Source organism: Cetorhinus maximus, chromosome 7 (assembly GCF_964194155.1).
Source record: "Cetorhinus maximus chromosome 7, sCetMax3.hap1.1, whole genome shotgun sequence".
Classification (NCBI taxonomy): Eukaryota; Metazoa; Chordata; class Chondrichthyes; order Lamniformes; family Cetorhinidae; genus Cetorhinus; species Cetorhinus maximus.
The window spans coordinates 145,416,430-145,442,000 of record NC_135885.1 but is presented as its reverse complement, the minus strand read 5'-3'; the positions used below and the strand labels follow the sequence as shown (position 1 = coordinate 145,442,000).

Below are 25,571 nucleotides of genomic sequence, written 5' to 3'. Positions count from 1 at the left end.
AATAATGTGTTTACCTGAAAGAGGTTAGCTACTGCATTATAAAGGAAATTAATCCCATTAGAGTCTGTCAAGTGGACATTTAGAATAATTCTTTCAAAAGTAACCCACTCACCACTAGACTACATATCAAAGCTCATAAAATTTATGGCCTAGGAAATGCAGGAATTGATATAAAAGAAACAAGGCTGGGAATTTCTTCAGATTCTTCCCCCTCCTGATGAAGTTACAGCAACAGAAGTGCAATGAAAACCCATGAAGTTATGGAATCGGACCAGCTCTGAGGGAATTCCAGACTATTCTTACTGACAGCACTAAAAAAATGAGGAACTTAATTTAATTTTTGAATGCAAAAATAGAATTCAGATTTTGAACTAAACTGAAGAGTTTTTATGAGCAGAATACTTCACTGGGCTTTGAACTCCTTGCCAGCCTCCCCCATTTTACCCTCCGTAAACTTGAGGCCATCCAAAATTCTGCTACCTGTGTCCTTACCTGCACCAAGGCCTAATAGCCCATCATCCCTGTGCTTGCTGACCTCACTGGCTTCCAGTTAAGCAAAATCTTGATTTTAAAATTCTCACCTTCGTTTTCAGAGTTTTCCATGGCCTCACTTTCCCTATCTCTGTAATCACCCACAGCAGCCCAACCCTCTGAGATATCTGCATTCTTCCAATTCTGGCCTCTTGTAGATTTCCAACTTTTATTGCTTCACCATGTAGATTTCCAACTTTTATTGCTTCAACATGTAGATTTCCAACTTTCATTGCTTCACCATAAGTGGCTGTGCTTTCAGTTATTCATGCCCTAAGCTCTGAATTTCCCCTCTAAACCTCTCTGTCACTCCACCTCTCTTTCTTTCTTTCATACCTACCTCTTTGACTGAGCTTTTTGCCATCTGCCCTCATATCACCTTATGTGGCTTAATGTTGTCATACTTTGCTTTATAACACTCCTGTGATCTCCATGGGACATATTACATGCATATTAAGGTGCTATGGTAAATGTACATGGTTGTTGTAATTGTTTTTATTTTTCACTTCTGAGGAGGTTTGCATTTTATTTCTAACTCCTATTACTTATGACTTACCTGACATTTTGCATATAAATTGTTTCTAATATCAAAACACAAATTAAAAGTGAGAAAAGTAGTGAAGATAACTTTAAAACAAAATAAATAATTAGTGTTCCATTTGGGGGGAGATATTAACATAGCCTACTGTGACCAGTGCTCTTGTACAGGATTGCTCCACAGGATAAATTCAGCAATGAAAATCAGGGGCATGCTAGAGGCCAGAATTGGGAGTACAACAGAGATCTTACAAGGTTGGAAGGCTGAAGCAAGAGATCATGAAACTTCAAGTAAACAAATAGACTTCAGAACTGCTAACTTAACAGACGCCTGGACTGAATACATAAAAGTGACAGAGATTTGGAGAGGAAAAGCCACAAAGGGATTCAAAAACAAGATGAGAAATTCAGACTATGATGAGGAATCAGCTTTCATGATTCCTTGTTTGAAATAATTCTCCCAAAAAGTACTGGGGCAGAATGGTTGTTTCAAACTATAAAACGCTGGTCAATTATCACATATTAAGCCAATCGTTCTGATTCAATAAGTTTGGTGTTACCAGCTGAATTTTTACAGAATAAATCAGAACGGGGGTTGGAAAGAGGACAGATAAGTTGAAAAGGACTAGGACTGCATTAGCAATGTTTAGCTGTGTTTGTGATGTGGTCTCCTCTACACTGCAGAGTTCAATTGCAAATTGGATAACTGCTTTGAAGAAAATTTCCATTCAGTCTGCAAGTATGACTCTGAGCTTCCAGTTACTTGTCTTTTTAATTCTCTGCCCCGTTCCAATTCTGATCTCTCAGTCCTCAGCTTCCTACACTGTTCCAATGAAGATCAACACGAGCTTGAGGAACAGCACCTCATTAGGCATCTAACAGCTTTCCAGACTCAACAGAGTTCAATAATTTCATATCTTAACCTTTGGCCCCATGTTTTTCTATTTCGGTGGGAATCTTGGTAATGATTCTGTTATTGCCATTTACACCTTGTCCAGACCTAGTTTTAGTTTCTTGTTCCATTTCCACCCACTTGTGCTTTGCACCATTATTCCTCTTGTCATTTAATTTCCCCTGTCTTCCACTCTATCATAGAGTTTCCCTTTGGTTCTTTCCTCCCTCCCCACTGTACTTGCTTAAAATGTCTCATATCTCTATCTCTTCCCAGTACTGATGAAATATCCTTAGCCTGAAATGTTAACACTATTTCTCTCTTCGCAGGTGCTGCCAGACCTGTTGGGGAGTAACCCTTAGTCATGATATTTACAGACCAGGTGCTGAATTTTCATGGTTGCAATCAGGGGAGGGAGCTGGAACCCATCCGCTCCTGTGAAGGAGGCAACTGATAACTTGTGAGCTCATTGAGAGCCCACTCAGGTAAGTTCTTTTAATTTACATGGGGGCAGCTGGACTTGAACAGTTGTCGGGTTTTACACCAGTTGCATGGAGGCATGAACCATGGATTGGAGGCAGGAAGAGTTTAAAAGGTAAGTAAAAAGGTTTTTCCTCCTTTACAGTTCATCATTAAATGCTGTAGTATGAGTCGTATCTGTGTTTAGTAAGGTGAGTTATGACAGTCCTGTGATTGGAAGTATAACTACCTCTTGGGTTTGCCAGGTTGTTACTTCTGCCAACTGGCAAGCTGTCAAGTGAAAGTGAAATGTAAATGTGGAAAAATCTGATGAGTTAAAAAGTTCTTCTAATGGATAAAAAGGCAGGGTACATTCCACATGATTGAAAGGGTAGCCTAGTGTGATAACCAAGTGCAAATGTTTCATCTTTTCCTATTGCTTTTATGTATTCAGTCCAGGCGTCTGTTGAGAAGTAGCAGTTCTGAAGTCTATTTGTTTACTTGAAGTTTCACGATCTCTTGGCTGCAATCCAACGGTCTAATTCCTTTATATGTGTCATAAACAGCTGCTTTGAAGAGTCCATTTGTTTATTCATGGAGTTTTATGGGCTATATAATGGCTCCTGTTGTGTCACTGGAAGAATGCTAGAATCTGTTATTAATCCATTATTAAGTAGTTAGTAGCAGAACATTTAGAAAATCTAATACAATCAGGCAGAGTCAACATGGTTTTGTGAAAGGGAAGTCATGTTTAACAAATTTATTAGAGTTCTTTGAGGATATAACAAGCAGGGTGTATAAAAGGAAACCTATCAATGTAGTGTATTTGCATTTCCAAAAGGCATTTTATGAGGTGTCACATAAAAGGTTACTGCATAAGATAAGAGCTCGTGGTGTTGGGAGTGATATATTAGCACGGATTGAGGATTATCTAACTAACAGGAAACAGAGTTGGAATAAATGGGTCGTTTTCAGGTTGGCAAACTGTTACTAGTGGAGTGTCACAGGAATCATGCTGGGGCTTCAGCTATTTACAATCTATATTAATGACTTGAATGAAGGGGCTGACTGTACTGTAGCCAAATTTGCTGATGACACAAAGAGAAGTAGGAAAGCAGTTATGAGGAGGATACAAAGAGTCTGCAAAAGGATATAGATAGGTTAAGTAAGTGGGCAAAAAACTGGTAGATGGAGTACAATATGTAAGGTTGTCCATCTTAGCAGGAGGAATAGAAAAACAGTTTATTTAAATAAGGAGACTGCAGAATGCAGCAGTCTAAAGGAATCTGGGTGTCTTGGTACATGAATCACAAAATGTTGGCATGCAGATACAGCAAGTAATTAGGAAGGCAAATGGTCTTTATTGCATGGGGGAAGGCTTGTAAAAGTAGGGAAGTTGCTATAGCTGTACAGCATTGGTGAGACTACACCTAGAGTACTGGTGTACAGCTTTGGTCTCCTTAATTAAGGAGGGATATACTTGCATTGGAAACAGTTCAGTGAAGGTTTACTTGACTGATTCCAGGGATGAATAGGTTTGTCTTATGAATAGATTGGGCCTATACTCATTGGGAGTTTAGAAGAATGAGAAGTGAACTTATTGAAACATAAAAGATTCTGAAGGGGCTTGACAGGGTAGATGCTGATAAGGGGTCTCCATTTAAGATGGAGATGAGGAGGAATTTCTTTTCTGAGAGGGTCATTAGTCTTTGGAATTCTCTACCCAGAGAGCAGTGGAGGCTGGGCCATTGAATATATTCAGGGCTGAGTTAGACAGATTTTTGAGTGTCAAAGGAGCTAAGGGTTATGACAGACAGGCAGCAAAGTGCAGTTAAGACCACAATCAGATTAGCCAAGATCTTATCGAATGCCAGGGCAGGTTCAATGGACTGAATGACCTATCCCTGCTCCTACTTCTTATGACCTTACGATCTTCCAACTGTTATAGCTTGTAGGTTCTGTTCATAAAGTGGGTAACGGGTGAGGAGTGGAGGTTTAAATTGGTTAGAAGGTTCACCATATTCACTGTGCCTCTGAAGCACCAGACCTAGGTTTTTTGGGAACGGAGGCGAGTCTTTTAACCTGCCCATTCCAGATTTGGCCCTTCAGGAAGATCCTGCTTGCTGGCATTCTCAAGATGGAGGCAAGACCGCGACGGCAGGATTAGTCACGCCTCCCGATTCCCGCTTCTGCCATGGAAATGAGGCCCCAGCTCTTCAAAAATGCTCCCCACTCATTATACCTGCTCTAGAAGTGAAATGGAATCATGGATCACTGTCCGCAGATGTTGAAGATCAGCATTATTCTTGTGTTTTGTTTCCTGCTTTGTTATCTTTCCTTGGTCCAAACTGTAGGGAAAAGAAAAATAATACAGTTTCAGCAAAACGTGAAGAGGCTTTCAGGATATGGTTTAAATTAGGTACAAGAGTTTGCAGAACCACACAAGGAAAATTACAGTAGCTTATGTGAATCTCCTTCATCAATGCTTGGTCCCCTTCCATCAAGATGTGTCATTGACATTGTGCTAGAAACAAATCTGATCAAGAGTGAACCTCATAGTTAAGCAATATAGGTGAAGTTTATTATAGATTCTAGCATCTTCCCTACTACCGATGCCAGACTAACAGGTGTATAGTTCCCTGTTTTCTCTCTCCCTCTTTTCTCAAATAGTGGGGTTACATTTGACACCTTCCAATCTGTAGGAATCATTCCAGAGTCTATAGAATTTTGACAGATGACCACCAATGCATCTACTATCTCTACAGCCACTTCTTTCAACACAATGGGATATAGTTCATCAGGTCCAGGGGATTTATCAACTTTAAGTCCCATTAATTTCTCCAGTACTATTATTTTACTAATATTAAATTACTTGCAATTCGTCATCTACACTAGCCGCTTGATTACCCATTATTTCTGGGAGGATTCCGTGTTTTCCTCCATGAAGACAGACACAAACGGTCTGGCCCCAACTGCCGCCAGGATCATCCAGTCCCGATGAAAGTCAATAGACTTTTGGCTGGGCTGCCAAATCTCCCGCAGCAGGTCCCGTCACAACGGGGTTGGAAAATCCCAGACAAAGTATTGTTTAGTTTCTCTGCCATTGCCTTATTTCCCATTATAAATTCTTCTGACTCCGTTTGTAATGGACCCATATTTGTTTTTGTTAATCTTTTCCTTTTTACACACCTATAGCAGTCTATTTTTATGTTTCTCACTAATTTACTCATTCTATTTTCGTTTTCTTAATCTTTTTATTGGTTGTCCATTGCAGAATTCTAAAATGTTCCCAATTTGCAAGTTTGCCATTTTGTTTTGGCAACTTTATACACTTGTTCCTTTGATCTAATGCAATCCTTGATTTCTTTCGTTAGCCACAGTTGGAACACTTCCTTGCCAGGTTTTTGTGCATTAAAGGGGTGTATTTTTGTTGTAAACTATGTATTAGTTCTTTAAATGTTAAATACCCATTGCCTGTCTACTGTCATTCCTTTTAACATAGTTTCCCAAATCAACCATAGCCAATTTGCCCCTCATATCTGCATAGTTGCCATTGTTTAGATTTAAGGCCCTAGTCTCTCATTGAACTATATCATTTTCAAACAATGTAAAATTCTATCATATTATGGTCACTCTTCTCTAAAGACTCTTTTACAACGAGATTATTAATTAGCCCTTTTTCACTGCGCAATACTAGATCTAAAACAGCCCATTCCCTGGTTGGTTCCTCGACATACTGCTCTAGAAAACAATTTAACATACATTCCAAGAATTCATCCTCCACAACATTAGTACTAATTAGGTTTACCCAGTCTATATGTAGATTGAAATCCCCCATGATTACTGTATTACCCTTGTTACACGCACCTTTAATTTCCTGACATATACCGTGATTTACATTACCACTACTGTTTGGTGGCCTATAAACAACTCCTACCAATGTTTTATGACTTCTTAGTTCCACCCAAACTGGTTCTATGTCTTGCTCTTTAGAACTAAGGTTATCTCACTACAGGACTAATGCCCTCTTTAATTAACAGAGCTATCCCACCACCTTTCCCCAGCTCCCTGAATGTCACATAACCCTGGATATTCAGGTCTCAGTTTTGGTTTCTTTGTAACCACGTTTCTGTGATGGATATCAGATCATACATATGAATCTCTACGTGAGCTGACCGTTCATCTTTTTTTTTGAGAATGCTGCAGGCATTCAGATACAGAGCCCCTAATTCAGTTTTTGTAAACTCTGGTTCTATCCGCTGGCACATTCTTAAGTTTGTAATCACTGTCCCTTCCTGCCATACTCTGATCATCACTATCTGTATTGCTACCTTGATCTATTGCCTTGTTATTTCCCCTTAATTTACTCAATCTTCCCCTACATGATCCCTTCCCCCCTTTATTTAGTTTAAAGCCCTCTCTACTTCCCTACCTACACGACTCATCAGAATACCACCCCCAGCACGGTTTAGGTAAAGTCCATCCCAATGGTACAGCCCCCACTTTCCCCAGTACTGGTGCCAGTGCCCCACTGGAACTGGAACCCATTTCTTCCACAGCAGACTTTGAGCCACGCATTCGTCTCTCTAATTTTATTTACCCTGTGTCAATTTGCATGTAGCTCAGGTAATAATCCAGAGATTATTACCTTTGAGGTTCTGCTTTTTAATTTAGTGCATAGCTCCTCATACGCTCTATGCAGAACCTCTTTCCTATTTCTACCTATGTCATTCCCTCACCTTCTCACTGTAAGTTCCTATCCAGCCCTGAACAGACATCCTGAACCATGGTACCAGACAGACAACTCAGCTTTCTGAGTTCTTACTCTTGGCTACACAGAACGTCTGTCTGACCCCCTAACTATACTGTCCCCTACTTACACTAAACTCCCCCCACTTGAATGTCTTCCTGTACCATGGTCAGCCTGCTCATCCACACTGCAGCCCTCACTTTTGTCCATAAAAATTCACCTAAGAGGCGTGACTGCCTTCTGGAACAAAGTGTCCAAGTAACTTTCCCTTCACTGATGCACCACAATGTCTGTAGCTTAGCCTCCAGCTCATTAATTCTGAGCTAAAGCTCCTCAAGCGGCAGGCACTTACTACAGATGTGGTTGCCATGGATTGCAGTGGCATCCAGGAGCTCCCACATGCTGCAGGCATGACATATCACCCGTCCTGCTATCTTTGCGTTAATTAAATTTATTTTTCTTAATTAATAGTTCCCCTCTTCACCAAACTCCCTCACTCATCAAATTCCCAGCTTGATACTGTGCAGACAAGCAGCAGCACTGTGAAACCCCTCTATTTATACTTTCTGAAAATGAGTCAAGCTCTGCTAAAGCTCAGAAATCAGTTTAAGCTGGCTACCTAATTAACCAGCTACATCTGCTCTCCGAGAGCTTGTAAATCCCTGTGTTTTTAAAAAAATTCATTCGTGGGATATGGGCTTCGCTGGCTGGGCCAGCATTTATTGCCCATCCCTGGTTGCCTTGAGAAAGTGTTGGTGATCTGCCTTCTTGAACCGCTGCAGTCCATGTGGTGTAGGTACACCCACAGTGCTGTTAGTAAGGGAGTTCCAGGATTTTGACCAAGCGACAGTGAAGGAACGGTGATATATTTCCAAGTCAGGATGTTGAGCGTCTTGGAGGGGAACTTCCAGGTGGTGGTGTTCCTGTGCATCTACTACCCTTGTCCTTCTAGATGGTAGTGGTCGTGGGTTTGGAAGGTGCTGTCTAAGGAGCCTTGGTGAATCCTTGCAGTACATCTTGTAGATGGGACACCCTGCTGCCACTGTGCATCGGTGGTGGAGGGAGTGAATGTTTGTGGACGTGGTGCCAATCAAGTGGGCTGCTTTGTCCTGGATGATGTTAAGCTTCTTGAGTGTTGTGGGAGCTGCACTCATCCAGGCAAGTGGACAGTATTCCATCACACTCCTGACTATGCCTTGTAGATGGTGGACAGCTTTTGGGGAGTCAGGAGTTGGGTTACTCATGGCACAATTCCTAGCCTCTGACCTGCTCTTATAGCCACAGTATTTGTATGGCTAGTCCAGTTCAGTTTCTGGTCAATGGTAACCCCCAGGATGTCGATAATGGGGTATTCAGTGATGGTAATGCCATTGAACATCAAGGGGCAATAGTTGGATTCTCTCTTGTTGGAGATGATCATTGCCTGACACTTGTGTGGTGTGAATGTTACTTGCCACTCGTCAGCCCAAGCCTGGATATTGTCCAGGTCTTGCTGCATTTGGACATAGACTGCTTCAGTATCTGAGGAGTTGTGAACATCGTGCAATCATCAGCGAACATCCCCACTTCTGACCTTATGATGGAAGGAAGGTCATTGATGAAGCAGCTGAAAATGGTTGGGCCAAGGACACTACCCTGAGAAGCTCCTGCAGTGATATCCAGGAGCTGAGATAACTGATCTCCAACAACCACAACCATTTTCTGTTGTGCTAGGTATGACTCCAGCCAGAGAGTTTTTCCCGATTCCCATCGATTCCAGTTTTGCTAGGGCTCCTTGATGCCACACTCTGTCAAATGCAACCTTAATGTCAAGGGCAGTCACTCTCACCTCACCTCGGGAGTTCAGCTCTTTTGTCTACGTTGAACCAAGGCTGTAATGAGGTCAGGAGCTGAGTGTCCTTGGCAGAACCCAAACTGAGCATCAGTCAGCAGGTTATTGCTAAGCAAGTGCCACTTGATAGCACCGTTGATGACCCCTTCCATTACTTTACTGATGATTGAGAGTAGACTGATGGGGCAGTAATTGGCCAGGTTGGATTTGTCCTGTATTTTTCCGTGTACAGGACATACCTGGGCAATTTTCCACATAGCCGGGTAGATGCTAGTGTTGTAGCTGTACTGGGGCATCCTGAGGTTGTGAGAGGTGCTATATAAATGCAAGTTCTTTTCTTTATTTGTGAATAGAAAAACATTTACAGTTTACCTACATTTAATTTATTTCATAATGCTCCCACAAGATTGAAAATACTGACACATACCACGCCACACTATTATCACGAACAGGCTAAATACACTTTTCAAACCAACAACAGCAATATAAACACCTTCATTTTTTTGACTTACCCAACACTCAGTTTTTCCAATGTTCTAATCTTGTTCGATAAGTGGACCTTTTGGGCCATATCTTCTATATTCAAAAGTTTAAAAAACAGGCCTAAATTCAACAAGGCTAGGATAAAGAGTCTGAAATAAATAAAGAACTAAATTAGCTGTACAGCTTCTAAGAGTGGATCCCAGGACACTGCTGTTCCTGCAAAAAAAAAATAGCTTGTACTATTTGGTAAAAAAAATTTACAAAAATACTTAAATATTTATTTATTTTTATAGACAATTAACTCACCAAACACAGCCCCCTTTCATTTGTACAAAGCTCTAAATGTCCTCCAAAAAAGCCAATAATCAATTTTGAAGACCTTCATCATTTTAGAATGGAACAAATATTTATGAGACACTACATATGAACATTCAGGATGGCAACCGGACATAATCCTTTAAATTGATTGGGGCATTAATTGTCAGGTAGCCAGACATAGCTTTCTATGCCTTTCTCTTCATGGTTGCCTACAAAGAATTTACAGCAAAGAAACTGGCAATTCAGCTCATCTAGTCTATGATCCACACAGACCTTTGTTCTCCCTCCTCCATCTCACTCCATCAGCATATCCTCCTAGTTCTTTCTCTATCATGCGATTATCTAGCTTCCCCTTAAATGCATTTATGCTATTCACCTCAACCATTGCCTGTGGTAGCACATTCCACATTCTCACCACTCTGAGTAAAGAAGTTTCTCCTAAATTCCCTTGGAGATGAGCTTACATTTAAGTCTTCTAGTTCTGGTCTCCCTCACAAGTGGAAACATCTTCTCTATGTTTACCTTATCAAACCCCTTCATAATTTTAAAGACCTTCTTAGCCTTCTGTTTCCTAGGCAAAAAAACAGCCCATGACTGTTCAGTCTGTCCTGACAGGTATAACCTCTCAGTTCTGGTATCATCCTTGTAAAGTGTTTTTGCACCTCCTCCAGTGCCTCTATATCCTTCTTATAATATGGAGCCCAGAACTGTGGTCATTACTCCAAGAGTGATTAATCAAGCTGAGCCTAAAAATTAGACTAAAATGGAGAGAATGTGGCTGAATTCCTGATACATGCTCCCCTAAGAACGAGGCTCCCCGCTGGCAGTGTCATTTTATAAAATCGGGCCTAATGTGTTTAAGATTTGCTGGCTACTTTACCCTTTCCTCCTATTCTTTGGAGCAGTTGCCTTGATAGTAACTCATAATTAGATCTAGAGTCTTTTTATCTGCCTCTATGGTGTCCTTGCAAAAATATTTTTGAAAAGCCTTTCAAGACATACTTACATTGCACTCATGGTCAACACAAACTTTGAAAGGTTCCAATTTTGCATTATTGATTTACTTTCCAAATTATTTCCTCTGTCTGGAATAAAAATGACAAAAACAGAGCAAATATTAAACCATGCCGTAATTGCAGCCTGGGACACACAATATATACTGAAGTAATAGTCAATCTCGTGTAAAGGTTGAATCCCAACTTTTGGCCAAAAAATCCTTAATTTGTCATATATCTCATGTGTTGGTCGACACTAGTTTTTGAGGGATGGTGAAACAACATGTTTTTTAGTGTACAATGCTACACCGAACAAGAGTGCAAACACAAGTTACTAACGGTAATTATAATTTCCTGATGTTACAGTCATACAACCAACACCTGTACTTTAATCACAATATCCTCCGGTACCACACTCCATAGTGCATTTTATAAAGCTATTTGAGATGAGAAATACCCTCAGTTATGAATCCATTTAGAGGCGGAATGCCAGCAAAACAACATCAGACGTTAGCAGCAACGTTGCCAGGTTGGAAACTGTTTGGGGGCAGGGTTGGCAGGGACATTCTCTGAGCTGATATACCGCTGTAAACAATTAAGTAGCGAGGTAATGGGAGAGGATGCCACTAGAATTATTGTAAAATAAAGTGAGATAAATCTTTATTTGTATATTTTAAATGGAATATGACGATCGAGTGTGGTTTTGCCCTCATCGTAGCCAAGAAGAAATCTAGGCAACGGCTACTGCTGAATAACATGGCAAAAGCGTGCTGTAGTTACCGGTAATTGGTAAATATTTTCCATGTTTTAAGATAATAGTTGTCACTCCAAAATGCATGGATTGCAACCTCTCGAAAATATTACTTGTGTATAAGTTGATCCCTACATTTTGCCTAAAAGCTTGGTCTAAAAAATTCAACTTTTACACAAGTATACACAGTAATAATATAAGAACATAAGAAATAGGAGCAGGCGTAAGCTATTTGGCCCCTTGAGCTTGCTCCACCATTCAACAGGATCATGGATGATTTGATTATGGCCTCAGCTTCACTTTCCTACCTTGCACCCCTCATAACCCTGTACTCCCTAGTAGTTTCAGCAGGAAGCACTGAACAGCAAAACTTCCCCCACCACTCTGGCCTTAGCACGACTCCATCCCAAATCCAGAGATGAAGTAATTTAAGCATTAAGATTGGGTGCTCACAGCAGTACTAGGTGTATTGGAGCTTCCAGCCTGCTGATCTGGCAGGATTTTCGACAACGTCTTCTGCTGCTCCCTTCCAGGTTTGTCCTATATTTATTCCCTTGGAGGTTGATTCCTGTTTCAGTATGGAATTGCAGGCACACAAATAAGCACAGTGTACTTTTAATTGCAGCTTAGCAGGCTAATCCTCAATGCCCAGAGTTGAAATGGTATCAGAGATCAATCTTGGTTTTCTCTATATATATATTTTAACGGGCAGTTTGAGGCAGTCATAGATAAGGAGATATCTACCTCTCTCTCATTCTCCATTCGGGGATTGAGATTAAGAAGCTTCATGTAACAGAGGAAGTTTAGTGCTTTCGAATAGTCAGGAAATGTTGTTTTGCATGTTGCAAACTTGGCACACAGGCTTCTACACTATCTTCAGATAACTGGCCAGCATTTTAGTGTCAATCCCACTGCAGATTTATGACTGTTCCTGTAGCTGATTCAGTACATTTCATATATGTTGAGATTTATCCTAAAATGTCAGTTAGCTTTACCCAAATCTGACTTGACCTACTGTAAGATAACTATAATGCACTACCTGTGTACATTTCCCTTGCATCTGCATCCAGACAAGAAGCTAAGTTAGTAAACTGGTCCGCATGGCTCCGGTTGTATGCCCGCCTTCGCCTCCGAAGCCCAGGCTGACCCAATTCTGCAGAGTTTGGATTGTGTAATGATTCTTCAATCAACAAGTCTGATTCTGTAAAATTAAACAAAGTTGAAGAAGTCACCATTCTCCAAATTGCATTTCATCAACATAAAATGACAAACAACCCAAGTCCAGTAACAATAAATGTCTGTAGGATACATGAATGTTTAAAAGTGCATCACATAACTTCAGCTTATTCACAAGCAACAGACAGACTGAATGAGAAGCAATTGGACTGTAAACAACACATGAGGTTTTGCCTGGGTAACATGTTATGTCATGATAAGCAAGTTGAAGACTGGATGGAACATGAGAGATACCAACCAAACAATTTTTAAAAATTAATTTATTGGATGTGGGTTTCACTGGCTAGGCCAGCGTTTATTGCCTATCCCTAACTGTCCTCGAGGAGGTGGTGGTAAGCTGCCTTCTTGAACTGCTGGCAAAGAGGGGAAGCTTCTTGCATTGAGGCTAATGACCATAATCAGCCCTATTCTATGAGAAGGATGACAAGAACCAATAATTTGTTTTTTATCTATACTCATTATTCTGCCCTGCTCTCCTATATCTCATACGGGTGGCAAATATTCAAATGGGAGTCTAGTCCATCTCCTACTCCCAAGTTCCTAGGCTGATAAAATTGACCACCACCCAACTTCCCTTCCTGGACCCCATGTTGCCCGATATTGTTAACTATTCCTCTCCTCAGGTACACCAACATCACCTCCCCACCTCTTTAAAGCTTCAGTCATTACACCACTCCTCAAAAAGTAAACTCATCATTTAACCTTCTGTCCTTGCAAACTACAATTCCATCTCCAACCTTCTTTTCCTCCAAAATGCAAAATGCCCCTCAAATACATGTCCATCCTTCCTACAATTCCATGTCTGAATCTCTCCAATCAGGTTTCTGGCCCCATCCCAGTACTGATAGGGCCCTTAACAAAGTCGCAAATGACATTGTTTGTGTCTATGATAACGATTATACTATCCCTTTTCAGCCTTATCAATCTATCTGCTATCTTTGTTATAACTGACCATACCATCCTCCTCCAATATCCAGCTGGGTGAAACTGCCCTTGCTTGGTTCCATTCTTATTTGTTGAATCATAGCCAGAGAATCATCTTCAATGGTTTCTCTTCCCACTCCTGTTCTGCTACTTCCAGTCCTCGAAGGATTTATCCTTGGCCAACTCTTATTTTTCTCATCTACAGGCTACCTCTCTGCAACATCATCCAAAGACACATCAGGTTCCATATGTAAGCTGATGACACTCACTTCTATGCTACTACCAGCTCTCTGCATTCTTCCACCGTCTGTGATTTGTTACATTGCACATCCAACATCTAATATTGGATGAGCAGACATTTCCACCAAAACATAATGGAAAGAGTGAAGCCATTGTCTTTGGTCCCTGCCTCAAGCTCCATTCCTCGAGTACTGTTTCCATTCCTTTATACTGTCTGAAACAGAGCCAGATCATTCACAACCTTGGGGTTGAGCTGGACCTGAAGATGAACTTCCAACCACAGATCTACTCCATCACCAAGACTGCCTACTTCCACCTCCGTAACATTGCCTGACTCTGACCCTGTCTTAGCTCATCTATGCTTTTGTTGCCTCTAGACTTCACTATATCTTGCTAGCTTCCCATCTTCAACCCTACACTCTGCTGCCGGTATCTTAAAGCGTTCCAAGTATCATTCAACCATCACCCCTTTGCTTGCTGACCTATACTGGCTCCCAGTCCAACAATGCCTCAATTTTAAAATCCTCAACCTTGCTTTCTGATCCCTCCAAGGCTTCACCCACTATCTCTAGAACCTCCTACAACCCCTACAAGATTTGAGTACTCCTCCAATTCAGACATCTTGCGCATCCTGAGTTTTGCTGCTTTGCCACTGGTGGTCATACTTCCAGCTGCCGAGGCCCTAAACTCTGGAGTTCTTTCCTGAAAGCTCTCAGTCTCTTTATCTCTCTCTCTTCCTTTAAGATAATCCCTAAAGCCTACATCTTTGACCAAACTTCTGAACACTGACCCCTAGAAGATATAAGGTCAGTGTCTAAAATGTTTCATTGATATTGCTCACGTTAGACACCTTAGGACTTTTTTGCTACATTAAAGACGTTCTATAATTGCAAGTTGTTATTTTTGTTCCACGGATGCACACCCCATCATCATTCAGTGCAAAAAAATCAGGAGTGGAGCCTGATCAGATTTCCTCCCAAATACACTGTAGCCCTGGGACTACAGTGGCACCTCAACTATTGCCCTGAGATTAATTAATTCAGAATGAACTGGAAATTGAACCTGTGCCTTCTGATTTACATGGTTTAGTACCAATTAGTTTGAATATTTATCCACAAAAGCACTAGGGGAAGCCATTACTTAAATGCATCTTCCATTCCAGTTCAAATATACTTTAGATGATCCCGCTTGAACATCACCAACATGTTTATTAAGTACTAAAATTTAGCAGAAACCTAAGTGTTTGAAGTAGTCCTCTAACCCACTCCATGAGTTTTTCTGTATGAAAGACTTCACCAAATTCCATGGCTGTTTTCTGTAGCACACATCAGCTGAAACTCTGAAATGAAAAAAATAGTACATACGAAGGAAAGTTACTGAGCAATACAAGGCACACTTTTTTTTAAGCCATCAAATTATGTCAAATCTATAAAAGTGAATCGTTTGACAAGTTGATTGACAGCTAAATCTAATTAGAGGGGGAGAATATATATTTACAAACACCCTAAATTTTGAAGACCTTTTTTGAAGACCGTTTTAAAGAGAGATTAATGGAGAGTCATACAAACAGATTAAGCATTTTGTCCACTAATACTGCCAATTCTAAGTTTTAGTCTTACTTTTTCCAAACACTAGTAAACTAGACAATGGAAAGCTTTCTGCGAAAAGCAGAATACTTCTGTGGATGCTGGACATCTGAAATAAAAACAGAAAATGCTGCAAATACTCAAAAAAGTCAGGCAGTATCAGTGGAGAGACAGAGTTAATGTTTCAGGATGATAATGCAGAACATTCTGATGAAAAGTTAAGTATTATTCTGTATTGATCCATGCAAACATTTCAGGGTAAGTTTTCAGGAGAGCTAATAAAGGGTTAGGCAACCTTTTGTATCTGTGACTGAGTCCTGGAAAACCGTTTGCCTCTCTGATGACAGGGTGAAGGATATAATGGAGTGGATAGAAAAACATTTGGAAAAGGAGGAAGAGCAGTCAGAGGTCATGGTCCATGAAGGAGCTGGTGGGGTAGAAAGAGAAGCATTACGGGGATGATTTTAGGAATTAGGATCCAGGCTGGGGAGTACAACTTGTACAGTTGTAATCTCAGAATTAATTCCTGTGTCACATGCTGGGTAGGTTAGGCATTAATGTCTGGCTTGAGAGATGGTGCAGGAGGGAGGGTTTCAGATTTTTAGGACTTTGAGACTAGTTCTGTGACAGAGGGGAAGCTGTTCAGAAAGGACTGTGTCTGAACCAGAGGATTACCAATGTGCTCACAGAGAGGCAAATAAGGCAGTGAGGATGGATTTAAATCAGTGTGGTGGGAGGAAGAGAAAAGCAGAACAGACCGCAAGTTAAAAAAATAATTAGGAAAGAAAAAGACCTGAATTTTCACAGGGAGTGGAATTGGGGGTTAAATACGGTAGTCCTGTCCTCAAACCCAGCCTCTGCCATTTTCACATGGAGGGGAATGGGGACAGCTTCTAAATAGCATATTTGTGGTTCCCAGAGACAGCTGCCCATACAAATCAGCAGCTACCTCCACTTCCCATCTTCTACCCTACACTCTTCTGTCGGTGTGATCTTGGTGAGGTAGGTGTCTGAAACTCGAAGTGTGCAGATTGGCCAAGTAAGAGCATGTCTAAACCTTGTGGAATCATTTGGATATCCAGGGTACCCTTCTGGAGAAGTAAAGTACCCCTTTGGTTCCAGGACAACTTTGAGAAAAGTAAGGTACCCTTTTGGAGAGTTCAGGCACCCTTTGGGATTGTTAAAATTAGACATGATTGTGTTTAAAAAATGCATAAAACTCATTGGAACTGTCAAAGAACTATCAAATAAAAACAAAGTGCTGGAAAAACTCAGCATGTCTGGCAGCATCTGTGGAGAGAGAAACAGCAAATGTCGAGTCCAATATGACTCTTATTTGGAACTAGAGAGAGGTAGGAAGGTGATGGGTTTTATGCTTTTGAAAAAGTGGGGAGGGGAGGTAGAGCAAAAGAGAAGGTCAGGGATAAGTTAGAGGCCAGGAGAGATTAAATGACAAAGATGTCATGCAACACAAGGCAAAGGAAGTGGTAATGATAGTATTAAAGACACAAGAGAACAGGTGTTAATGGCAGAATAAAGGTCATTGCTGTCTGAAAGCAAAAACATGAGACCAAGATACAGACAGGCACTTGGGGGAGAAAAAATTTTGGAGGACTGAGTTCAACAATTTCAGAAGATGAACTCTATGTTGAGCCCAGAAGTGCCTAATTGGAAGAAGAAGTGCTGTTCCTCCAGCTTGCATTTGGGTTTCAATGGAGCAGGTTGAGGACAGAAATGTGAGCACGAGAGCAAGATGGTGAACTGAAATAACAAGTGACTGGGAGGTCAGGGTCATGCTTGCGGACTGAGTGAAGGTGTTTCACAAAGTGGTCACCCAATCTGAGTTTGGTCTTTTCAATGTTGAGGAGGCCACACTGTGAGCTGCGAATATAGTAGACTAAATTGAAAGTAGTACAAGTAAGTTGCTGCTTCACCTGGAAGGAGTGTTTGAAGCCTTGGACATTGAGGAGGGAGGCAAAATAAAAGCAAAATACTGTGAATGCTGGAGGTCTGAAATAAAACAGGAAGTGCTGAGAAAACTCAGCAGGTCTGGCAGCATTTGTGAAGAGATAAACAGAGTTAAGGTTTAGAAGAGTCCAATATGATTCTTCTTCAGGATGCTATCAGTGCTGTCAAAGGATTTAACTCTGCTGGTTTTAAATTTTTTAGAAAGCGTGGAGTTATAAAAATCAGTGCTTGATATTTCACTGTCTGTTAAAATAAGCCTGAAGGTTATCATTATAAGACTTGTGCCGCGTGACTGATTTTACATAATATTATCACAGTGGGGTGCCTAGTAAGTGAGCTGTTTAATTGACAGCTCCAAATGGTTATGGAATAGAAATGTTTATTTTTGTAAGAGATTAATCGAAGGAATTTCAACGTATTGAATTGGTTTTTCCTCAATGAGTATGTTTTTTTAAAAAATAGTAATGTCATCAATAGACACAACTTTATTGTGTTTCAGCCTGGCTCCTGAGGTTTGCCTATAGTGGGTACTAGATGGGTTGGCATGGAGGGGGTAAGGGGAAAGGGTGGTGGGTGAGAGGCATGGGTTGGCATAAGAGGCTATGGGGATGAGTGGGGGTCATGAGGTGGCATAGATTGGCATGGATGGGGCATGGGGATTGTGTCGGGGTGAGGGCTGGAGGGTTGCATTTTGTTTTATTCATTTTTTTAATAACTCACCGAAGTGCTAGCGCACAGAGGCAGGCCTTTCAGCCAGCCTGCACCCAGCAACCTCCACACTTATTCTGGAGGTGGGCCGGATTAGAAATCGAGCTCAGCCCCAGAATGAAAATCTGACTTTCTGGGTCTCATTTTCCTGGGTCAGGTTTGCAAGACCAGGAAATGTCCTGACTCTGTGCAAAAACCTGGGCCAAAGTGAGGGTATTAAAGGATGACATGAATTGTGCTTGCATCGATGCAAACAGTGTAAGGAAGACTATGGGTAAGTAATAATTGCTGGTACATGAAGAAATGACTGAAACCCACTTGAAATCAAACGATGTCCAGGTAGGTTTTGTGTTTATTGTGGAGAGGCAAGGTATGAGGTTGGGTGTAACAAAAAACATATGGACTCGAAACGTTAACTCTGTTTTTTTTTCTCTCCACAGATGCTGTTAGACCTGCTGAGTTTTCCTAGCATGTTCTGTTTTTGTTTCAGATTTCCACCATCCGCAGTATTTAGCTTTTATATGAGGTTGGGGTGTTTGTTTTACAAAATTAAAAGGTAGCTAAGGGGAACATTGTACAGACCAACAAGTAATCAATGGAAGGCGGATTCAATTTTGTGGGGGGCAATAAGGCAGATGAGTGGCAAGTTTTAATATTAATCCTGGGGGATTCAAGTCTTCTTCATTGTCTGCAGCGTACAATGGGAGACCATCTTCATACAAATGTGAATTAATTGAAATTCCTAAAACAGTAGGTTAAGGAAGCCACAAGTGGTAAAGTAGCTTAGTAAAGATGCTATATATACTTCAGGGCTCTTCTACTGTTTTAATTGTGTCTGCTGTCTCTGCTGATGCTTCAACGGATGTCCCACCCTGAGCCAGCATGGACAATCCAGATTATAATCTAAAATCCAAGGAGACCACAATTTCCTGGAAAAGTTGGGGAAAGGGGAACTTTGTGATTATATAGATCGTATAAATAGGAATTAGCAATCAATCAACTTTTGGCAGGTCTAAAACACAATACATACTACGGATTAGAAGACACTCTCCACGGGTAAACAAAAGCAAACATTATATTACCTCAGCCTGCACTTGCGTTTCGACGTCTGAATGATACAGTATCTGTTATGCGTGTAAAAGTAGTCATGGTAAGGCACGTCATGTGTGGTCACCTCCGCATCAATCAAGTAGTACTGTCCATTCTGGTTCTCTTTACACAATGTCTATAAAAATACAGAAATTTGTCTCAGCTATTGTTTAATTACCAGGTAAACAAAGCCAATCCAACTCCAGTTCAGAGACAAAACTGAAGAACATACGAATTAGGAGGAGTAGGCCACTTAGCCCCTCGAGCCTGCTCCACCATTCAATAAGATCATGGCTAATCGGATCGTAACCTTACTTCCACAAGAGTAAGTTCTCAGAAATAAAACCCTGTTAGACAAATTTCCAAGAGGGCACGGGCAATTTTATGGATATCGTTACAGATTTTTGAAAAAAAAACATTCACATTGATAGAGTGCCTTTCATGACCTCAAAGCTTTTTTTGGCTGTAAAACTCTTAAGTGTGATCACTGTTATAATCCTAGGGAAAGTGGTAGCCAATATGCTTAGAGCAAGCTCCAACAAACAGCAAGATAATGACCAGATAATCTGTTTTCTGATTTTGGTTGAGGGATAAATATTGGCCAGGACACCAGAGAGAAGTACCTTGCTCTTCTTTAAAGATTGTAACTTTTACTTCCACCTGAGGGGGAGACAGGGCCTTGGTTTAACGTATTACCCAAAAAAAAGCACCCTCTTGCAGTGCAGCATTCTCCTTGACTGCATTGGCAGTGTCAACCTGGATTATGTGCTCCAGTCTCGGGATTGGGCTTAAACCCACAAACCTCTGACGTAGAGACGAGAATGCTAGCTATTGAGCCACAGCTGACACATCACATCTATGTTTGTTAGCTTAGAAGTCAGCAGGAGTTTAAGTTGGCCCATATGGGGGGAAACGGATGGCATGGAATTGGCCATGGTTTTACGCTCTGCCCAAATTTACTTCACTGAGCAGGTGGGCAATCCAACACAGTCAGTTCCTCATTGGGTAGATTAGGTCAAGGACCTTCCCCATCTTTGGCACTAGATCCCTCGATTATAGGCAAAACAAGTTCAACAATGAAAGCGTTTTTACAAGTTTTTTAGTAATTTGATTAGTTTCCTTTTCCTCTTTGCTAAATATTTTATTGGCAGCAATTTGCTGAATACTGACTCTAACAAGTAAAGAACTATCACACGAATGGTAGATTTAACATAATTTAAAAAAAATAAATGTTGTGTGAGACAACTAAGTACAAGTTTGTCTTACATTTTACATCTGTTACACTCAATGTGACACATACATGATGCGAAACTTAACCACACAGGTAAATATAACCTCTGTGAGTACCTGTTTTTCAGTTGCCGTTGAAAACTTGCCAATCAGGGGATTCGTGATGGTTATTACATACTTCAATGTCCTTATCTGGTTACCACTTACTTCTTTCTCCCATGGACTACTGACAAGATCTAGAGAAGACAATTTTTTTCCTCACACATTAAAAGTCAATGTACTACCATTTTAGATTTTAAAATCTACACATGTATTTTAGAAACACTGAAAAATCATATAGATAAATTTGAATGCCGAGCAGAACACTTGAGTGGGAAACTCTTGCTGTGGGAAATATATGTAAAGAAAAAGAAAATTTGCATTTATTTGACACCTTAACACAGTCAGGATGTTCCAAAACGCTTTACAAAATGATCTACTTTTGAATTACTGCTGTTCTAGAGTCAATTTATGCAAACAGCAATGAGGTAAATGATCAGTAACCAATATTTCCTGAATATTGAAGGGGGTTCAGGAACTGAGAGACCTGGGATTTCACATATGCAAATCTTTGACAGTGGCAGGTCAACTTGATAAGGCAGTTAAAAAAATTGCAGGGTCCTTGGCTTTATAAATAGAGGGGTAGAAGCAAGAAAGTTATGCTAAGCCTTCATATATCACTGGGTAGACCTGGAATAGCGTGTTCAATCCTGAGCACCACACTTTAGGAAGGATGTCAAGCCTTGAGTGAAGATGCAGAGGAGCTTTACTAGAATGGTTCCAGGGGATGAGGGACCTGTGGTGAGACTGGAGAACTTGGGTTGCTCTTCTGAAAGCAGAGTAGGTTAAGGGGTTATTTAATGGAGGTGTTCAAAATTAGGATGGATTTTGATAGAATAAATAAGAGAAACCGTTTCCGCTGGCAGGAGGGTCAGTAACCAGAGGATACAGCTTTAAGGTAATTGCCAAATGAATGAGGGGAGAAGAGGAGAATTTCTTTTAATGCAGCAAGCTTTTATAATCTGGAATGTGCTCCTGAAGGAGTAGCAGAAGGAGATTCGATAATTTCCAAAATAGAATTGGATATATACCAGAAGGGGGAAAATTCTACTGGGCTATGAGGAAAGTGCAGGAGCATGGGACTAACTAGAAAGCTCTTTAAAAGAGCCAGCAGAGGCATGATGGGCTGAATAGTTTCCTTCTGTGCTGCAAGGTTCTATAAATGAATGTATGTATGTTGGGAACCTTCCACTACTGCATTACATTATAAATTCTTTCAGCCTTGCCATGGTAACATTTTTCAATAATGGAAATTTATTGTAGATTGGTCAGAATGGTTTTGCACAGCCATGGGTGTTTCCTGGAATACTGCAGCATTTTACTATTAAAACCATTATCGGAGTGAAGTGGCAGCTTTGTTAAAGCTGTAATATATCTATGCATATGAAGAAAAAAAGGAGACTTGCATTTATATAACAATTTTCACAACCACCGAACATCTCAAAGTGCTTTACAGCCAATGAAACACTTCTGAAGTGCAGTTACCATTGTAAAATAGGAAACGTAGCAGCCAATTTTGCACACTGCAACCTCTCACAAACAGCAATGTGATAATGACCAGATAATCTGTTTTTGCGATGTTAATTACCTAACAATAGCCTGATTTCCTTACCCATCTCTGTTTCAGGTGATAAGGAGATGGTTTTGTGGCTCTGGTTAAAGCAATGCTAGTTCAATATAAATGTAGGTAGTGTAGCAGCAGACTGTTACAACAGAATAGGCTCAAAGAGAGAACCACTGTACATCTATTCCTGCTTAATGAAGATCATTACCATATTTAGTTACCTGTAATTTTTCTTGCATTAATAAATTTCTGTATAAACTGAGAGTCATCGAACAGAAGTTCAAACATCTTGTCTGCACTCATGTTGAATACTCTGTTAATGTAAAGTTTACCCTGAAGATCATCACAAGAAGTCTTCTCTTCAGCTGCATACAATCAAATTAAATTCACAAAAAAATTGTTAGATAATTCTTACAAGCCTACTGTATAAATAGTATACTATAATTTAGCTATATTAGAAGTTTTACATATAGCACTCACTTCCTTTAGTATAGCACATAATTCTTGTAACATTTACAGCATAAATGCAAACTTAATTTTTATTTACCTCCAAATACTCCAAGTGCTGCAATAGGTGGCACTGTTGCCTACTTGGCCCAAACATGTTCTCCAATGTTGACCTCAGATCTCCCAACTACACCTTCAAGCAAGGGTGCCATGGCCAAGAACATTGCTTTACTTTGAGTAGAGGTGAGATTCTGGTAAGTGCTCTCAATTTAACTGAATTCAGGCTCTTTGGGTAAACGTACCATTTAAATGCCAAACAGCACTGGTTCAGGACACAGACTTTTCCTGCTGACTATTGGAACTGTCCTTTGGTACTTTAAATGCTTAACAGAAGGGAACATTCTCTCTCTCCCCATCTTGCTAACTGTCCTGTATGTTCTTCTCTTCCCCGTCACCACCCCCCCACCCCCCAAACTATCTAGTAACCCACAGTGATGTAACTGTGTGGAAATCAAAAGATTAGATGTCACTGGGTGTGACTGGTCCTCTACCGCTGAATAGCTTGCTAGCACATTGTCAAGGTTCACATACATAAATCGTAGCCACTTGTGCAAGATAGTGGATGAAGGAAATACAGCTGAACCCAATTGAAGACCAATATAAAATTTAAGAACCAAAAATCCCTCTTCTTTTTCCATTGTGTTTTAAATCAATCCCCAATACATTTTTCATACCTTCATTTACAATATTAAATGCTTCTCTCCGCTCTGAGGGAAGATCTTCATTGTCATTGTGGTTTAATGAAGATGACAGTGACTTGGTCACAACTCTGTTGCTTTTCCTTTCAGACGTAGCAAGGGGCTGACTTCGTTCCTGATTCTCAGCCCTGACTTCTTTGCTGGGGGACTGAACAGAGATTTAATACCTTTCAACAGCATAACACTCATTGCCTGCCAATGAATTGAATTTGACAATCATTCACCCAAGCCTTGCTGTCCGAATCATTTTTTTAAGAAGGCTGTAGCTTTTCTTTCCTAAATGGAACAGGCTACAGAGAGCCAGTTGGTGAAAGTGACAAAAATGATTTTAGCAAATAAACTTCTAAAAACCAGAGAAAAGTTTTCTATGTGACTGAAATTGTAAAATGGGTCTCAAGACAAGGCAATTCATGGACTTCCTCTTGTGTGAAAGAAAGCAATGACATGCTGCTGATGAAGGGATAGAAAATAAAATGGTATAAAGCCATGGATATAGCAGAGTGGAGAAAGAATATGGATGTCACTATTAACCATCAACCATTCATTTCTACCCCGAGAAACAAGCAGCTAGCAATTGAATTGATAATTGGGAGTAGGGGAAGCCCAGAGTCTCCGGACGCCAACCCTGATAGTTAATCCACCCTCATATCTGTCAACCCACCTATCTATATAGGGACAACATTTCTTCAGGAACAGTGTGGGAGAAATTCAACTCATGAAAAATGATTGGCAAGGAGTTGGGGTGGGGAAACCTGGGCTACCACAACAACACTCAAACCCTGACCGATGCCAAATTCAGGTGCAGATGCGTGGTGCTTCAGCAGTCCACGTTCTGCCTATTTATAACAAATCTTGAGCAGCCCGAGCATCAGTCCTGAAAGGACGCCACTCAAAAAATGACCACAAAACATTTTTGCAAAGTTACATTTGTATGGAGCCAGGGATAGCAAGAATGCCCGTTGTGGCTTGACATAAATACCACGTGTCATTGCTGGTCCATATTTACTCCCTCCAGTGTGCTGCGGGCCATTCAAATAAGGGCTGATGCCAAATCTGCCACTGCCAACTTGCAGAGCAATCACTCACTGACTTGCAGCCTGTTTTGGGCACAAGTCAAATTCCTCCAGAGGTTTCGATCCTCCCAATGGAATGATGGCAACAGCAGCTTACAGCACCTTTAATGTAAAAAAAAATCCCAAGGCAATTTATATAAACCAAAATTTGACACTGAGCCACATATGGAGATAATATGGCAGATGACCAAAAGCTTGGTCAAAGGGGTAGGTTTTAAGCGCACTGTCTTAAAAAGAGGGAGGTGGATAGATTTAGGGAGAGAATTCTAGAGCTTTGGGCCTTGGCATTTGAAGGCACAGCTGCCAATAATGGATCAATTAAAAATCGGCAATTCTCAAGGAGCCAGAATTCGAGGAACACAGATATCTTGGAGGATTGTGGGCTGGAGGGGAGATAGAGAGGGACGAGGCCATGAGGGATTTGAAAATATGGAAAATTTTAAAATTAAGACGTTGCTTAACAAGGAGCCAATATTAGTCACCGTGCACATGGATGATGGGTGAACTGGATGTGGTGTGAGTTAGGACAGGGGGAGAATGACTATAGAAACAGTCAAGTCTAGAGGTAAAGGCATGGATGAGGGTTTCAGCAGCAGCTGAGCTGAGGCAGGCATGTTACAAAAATGGAAGTAGGTGTTCTTAGTGATGGTGTGGATATGTAGCATGCGGACGTTAAATGAATGTAGAAGTGTGCTACGTAAACAGACTTGAGCAAAATTACAGCTCATGGTAAAAAAAGGGATGGTAACAACATGGAGATGAAATTGGCTCAGTGACAGGAAACAGAGTCCAGTTTGGGTTCCGCCAGGGCCACTCATCTCCTGACCTTATTACAGCCTTGGTTCAAACGTAGACAAAAGAGCTGAACTCCCGAGGTGTGGTGACAGTGACTGCCCTTGACATCATGGCTGCTTTTCACCGATTGTGGCTTGAAGGAGCCCTAGCAAAACTGAAGTCAATGGGAATCAGGAAGAAAACTCTCCGCTGTTGAGGTCATACCCTAGCACAAAGGAAGATGGCTGTGGTTGTTGAAGGTCAGTCATCTCAGCTCTAGGGCATCACTGCAGAAGTTCCTTAGGGTAGTGTCCTCAGCCCAGCCATC

The 25,571-nt window shown here is 40.9% G+C and overlaps 1 protein-coding gene across 4 annotated transcripts in view; it reads right to left on the bottom strand.

The window, feature by feature from the left end:
• Positions 1–25,571, bottom strand: part of gramd1c (GRAM domain containing 1c) — a 53,928-nt gene that overhangs the window by 1,739 nt on the left and 26,618 nt on the right. For all 4 annotated transcript variants that reach the window (XM_078546066.1, XM_078546065.1, XM_078546068.1 and 1 more), the window contains 9 exons: positions 23,373–23,544; positions 22,413–22,556; positions 20,646–20,764; positions 19,292–19,434; positions 15,183–15,286; positions 12,587–12,748; positions 10,808–10,886; positions 9,513–9,632; positions 4,662–4,767 (listed from right to left, as the gene is read on the bottom strand). In XM_078546066.1, coding sequence (XP_078402192.1) covers positions 4,662–4,767; positions 9,513–9,632; positions 10,808–10,886; positions 12,587–12,748; positions 15,183–15,286; positions 19,292–19,434; positions 20,646–20,764; positions 22,413–22,556; positions 23,373–23,544 — 1,149 coding nt within the window. The remainder of the gene's footprint in view (positions 1–4,661; positions 4,768–9,512; positions 9,633–10,807; positions 10,887–12,586; positions 12,749–15,182; positions 15,287–19,291; positions 19,435–20,645; positions 20,765–22,412; positions 22,557–23,372; positions 23,545–25,571) is intronic.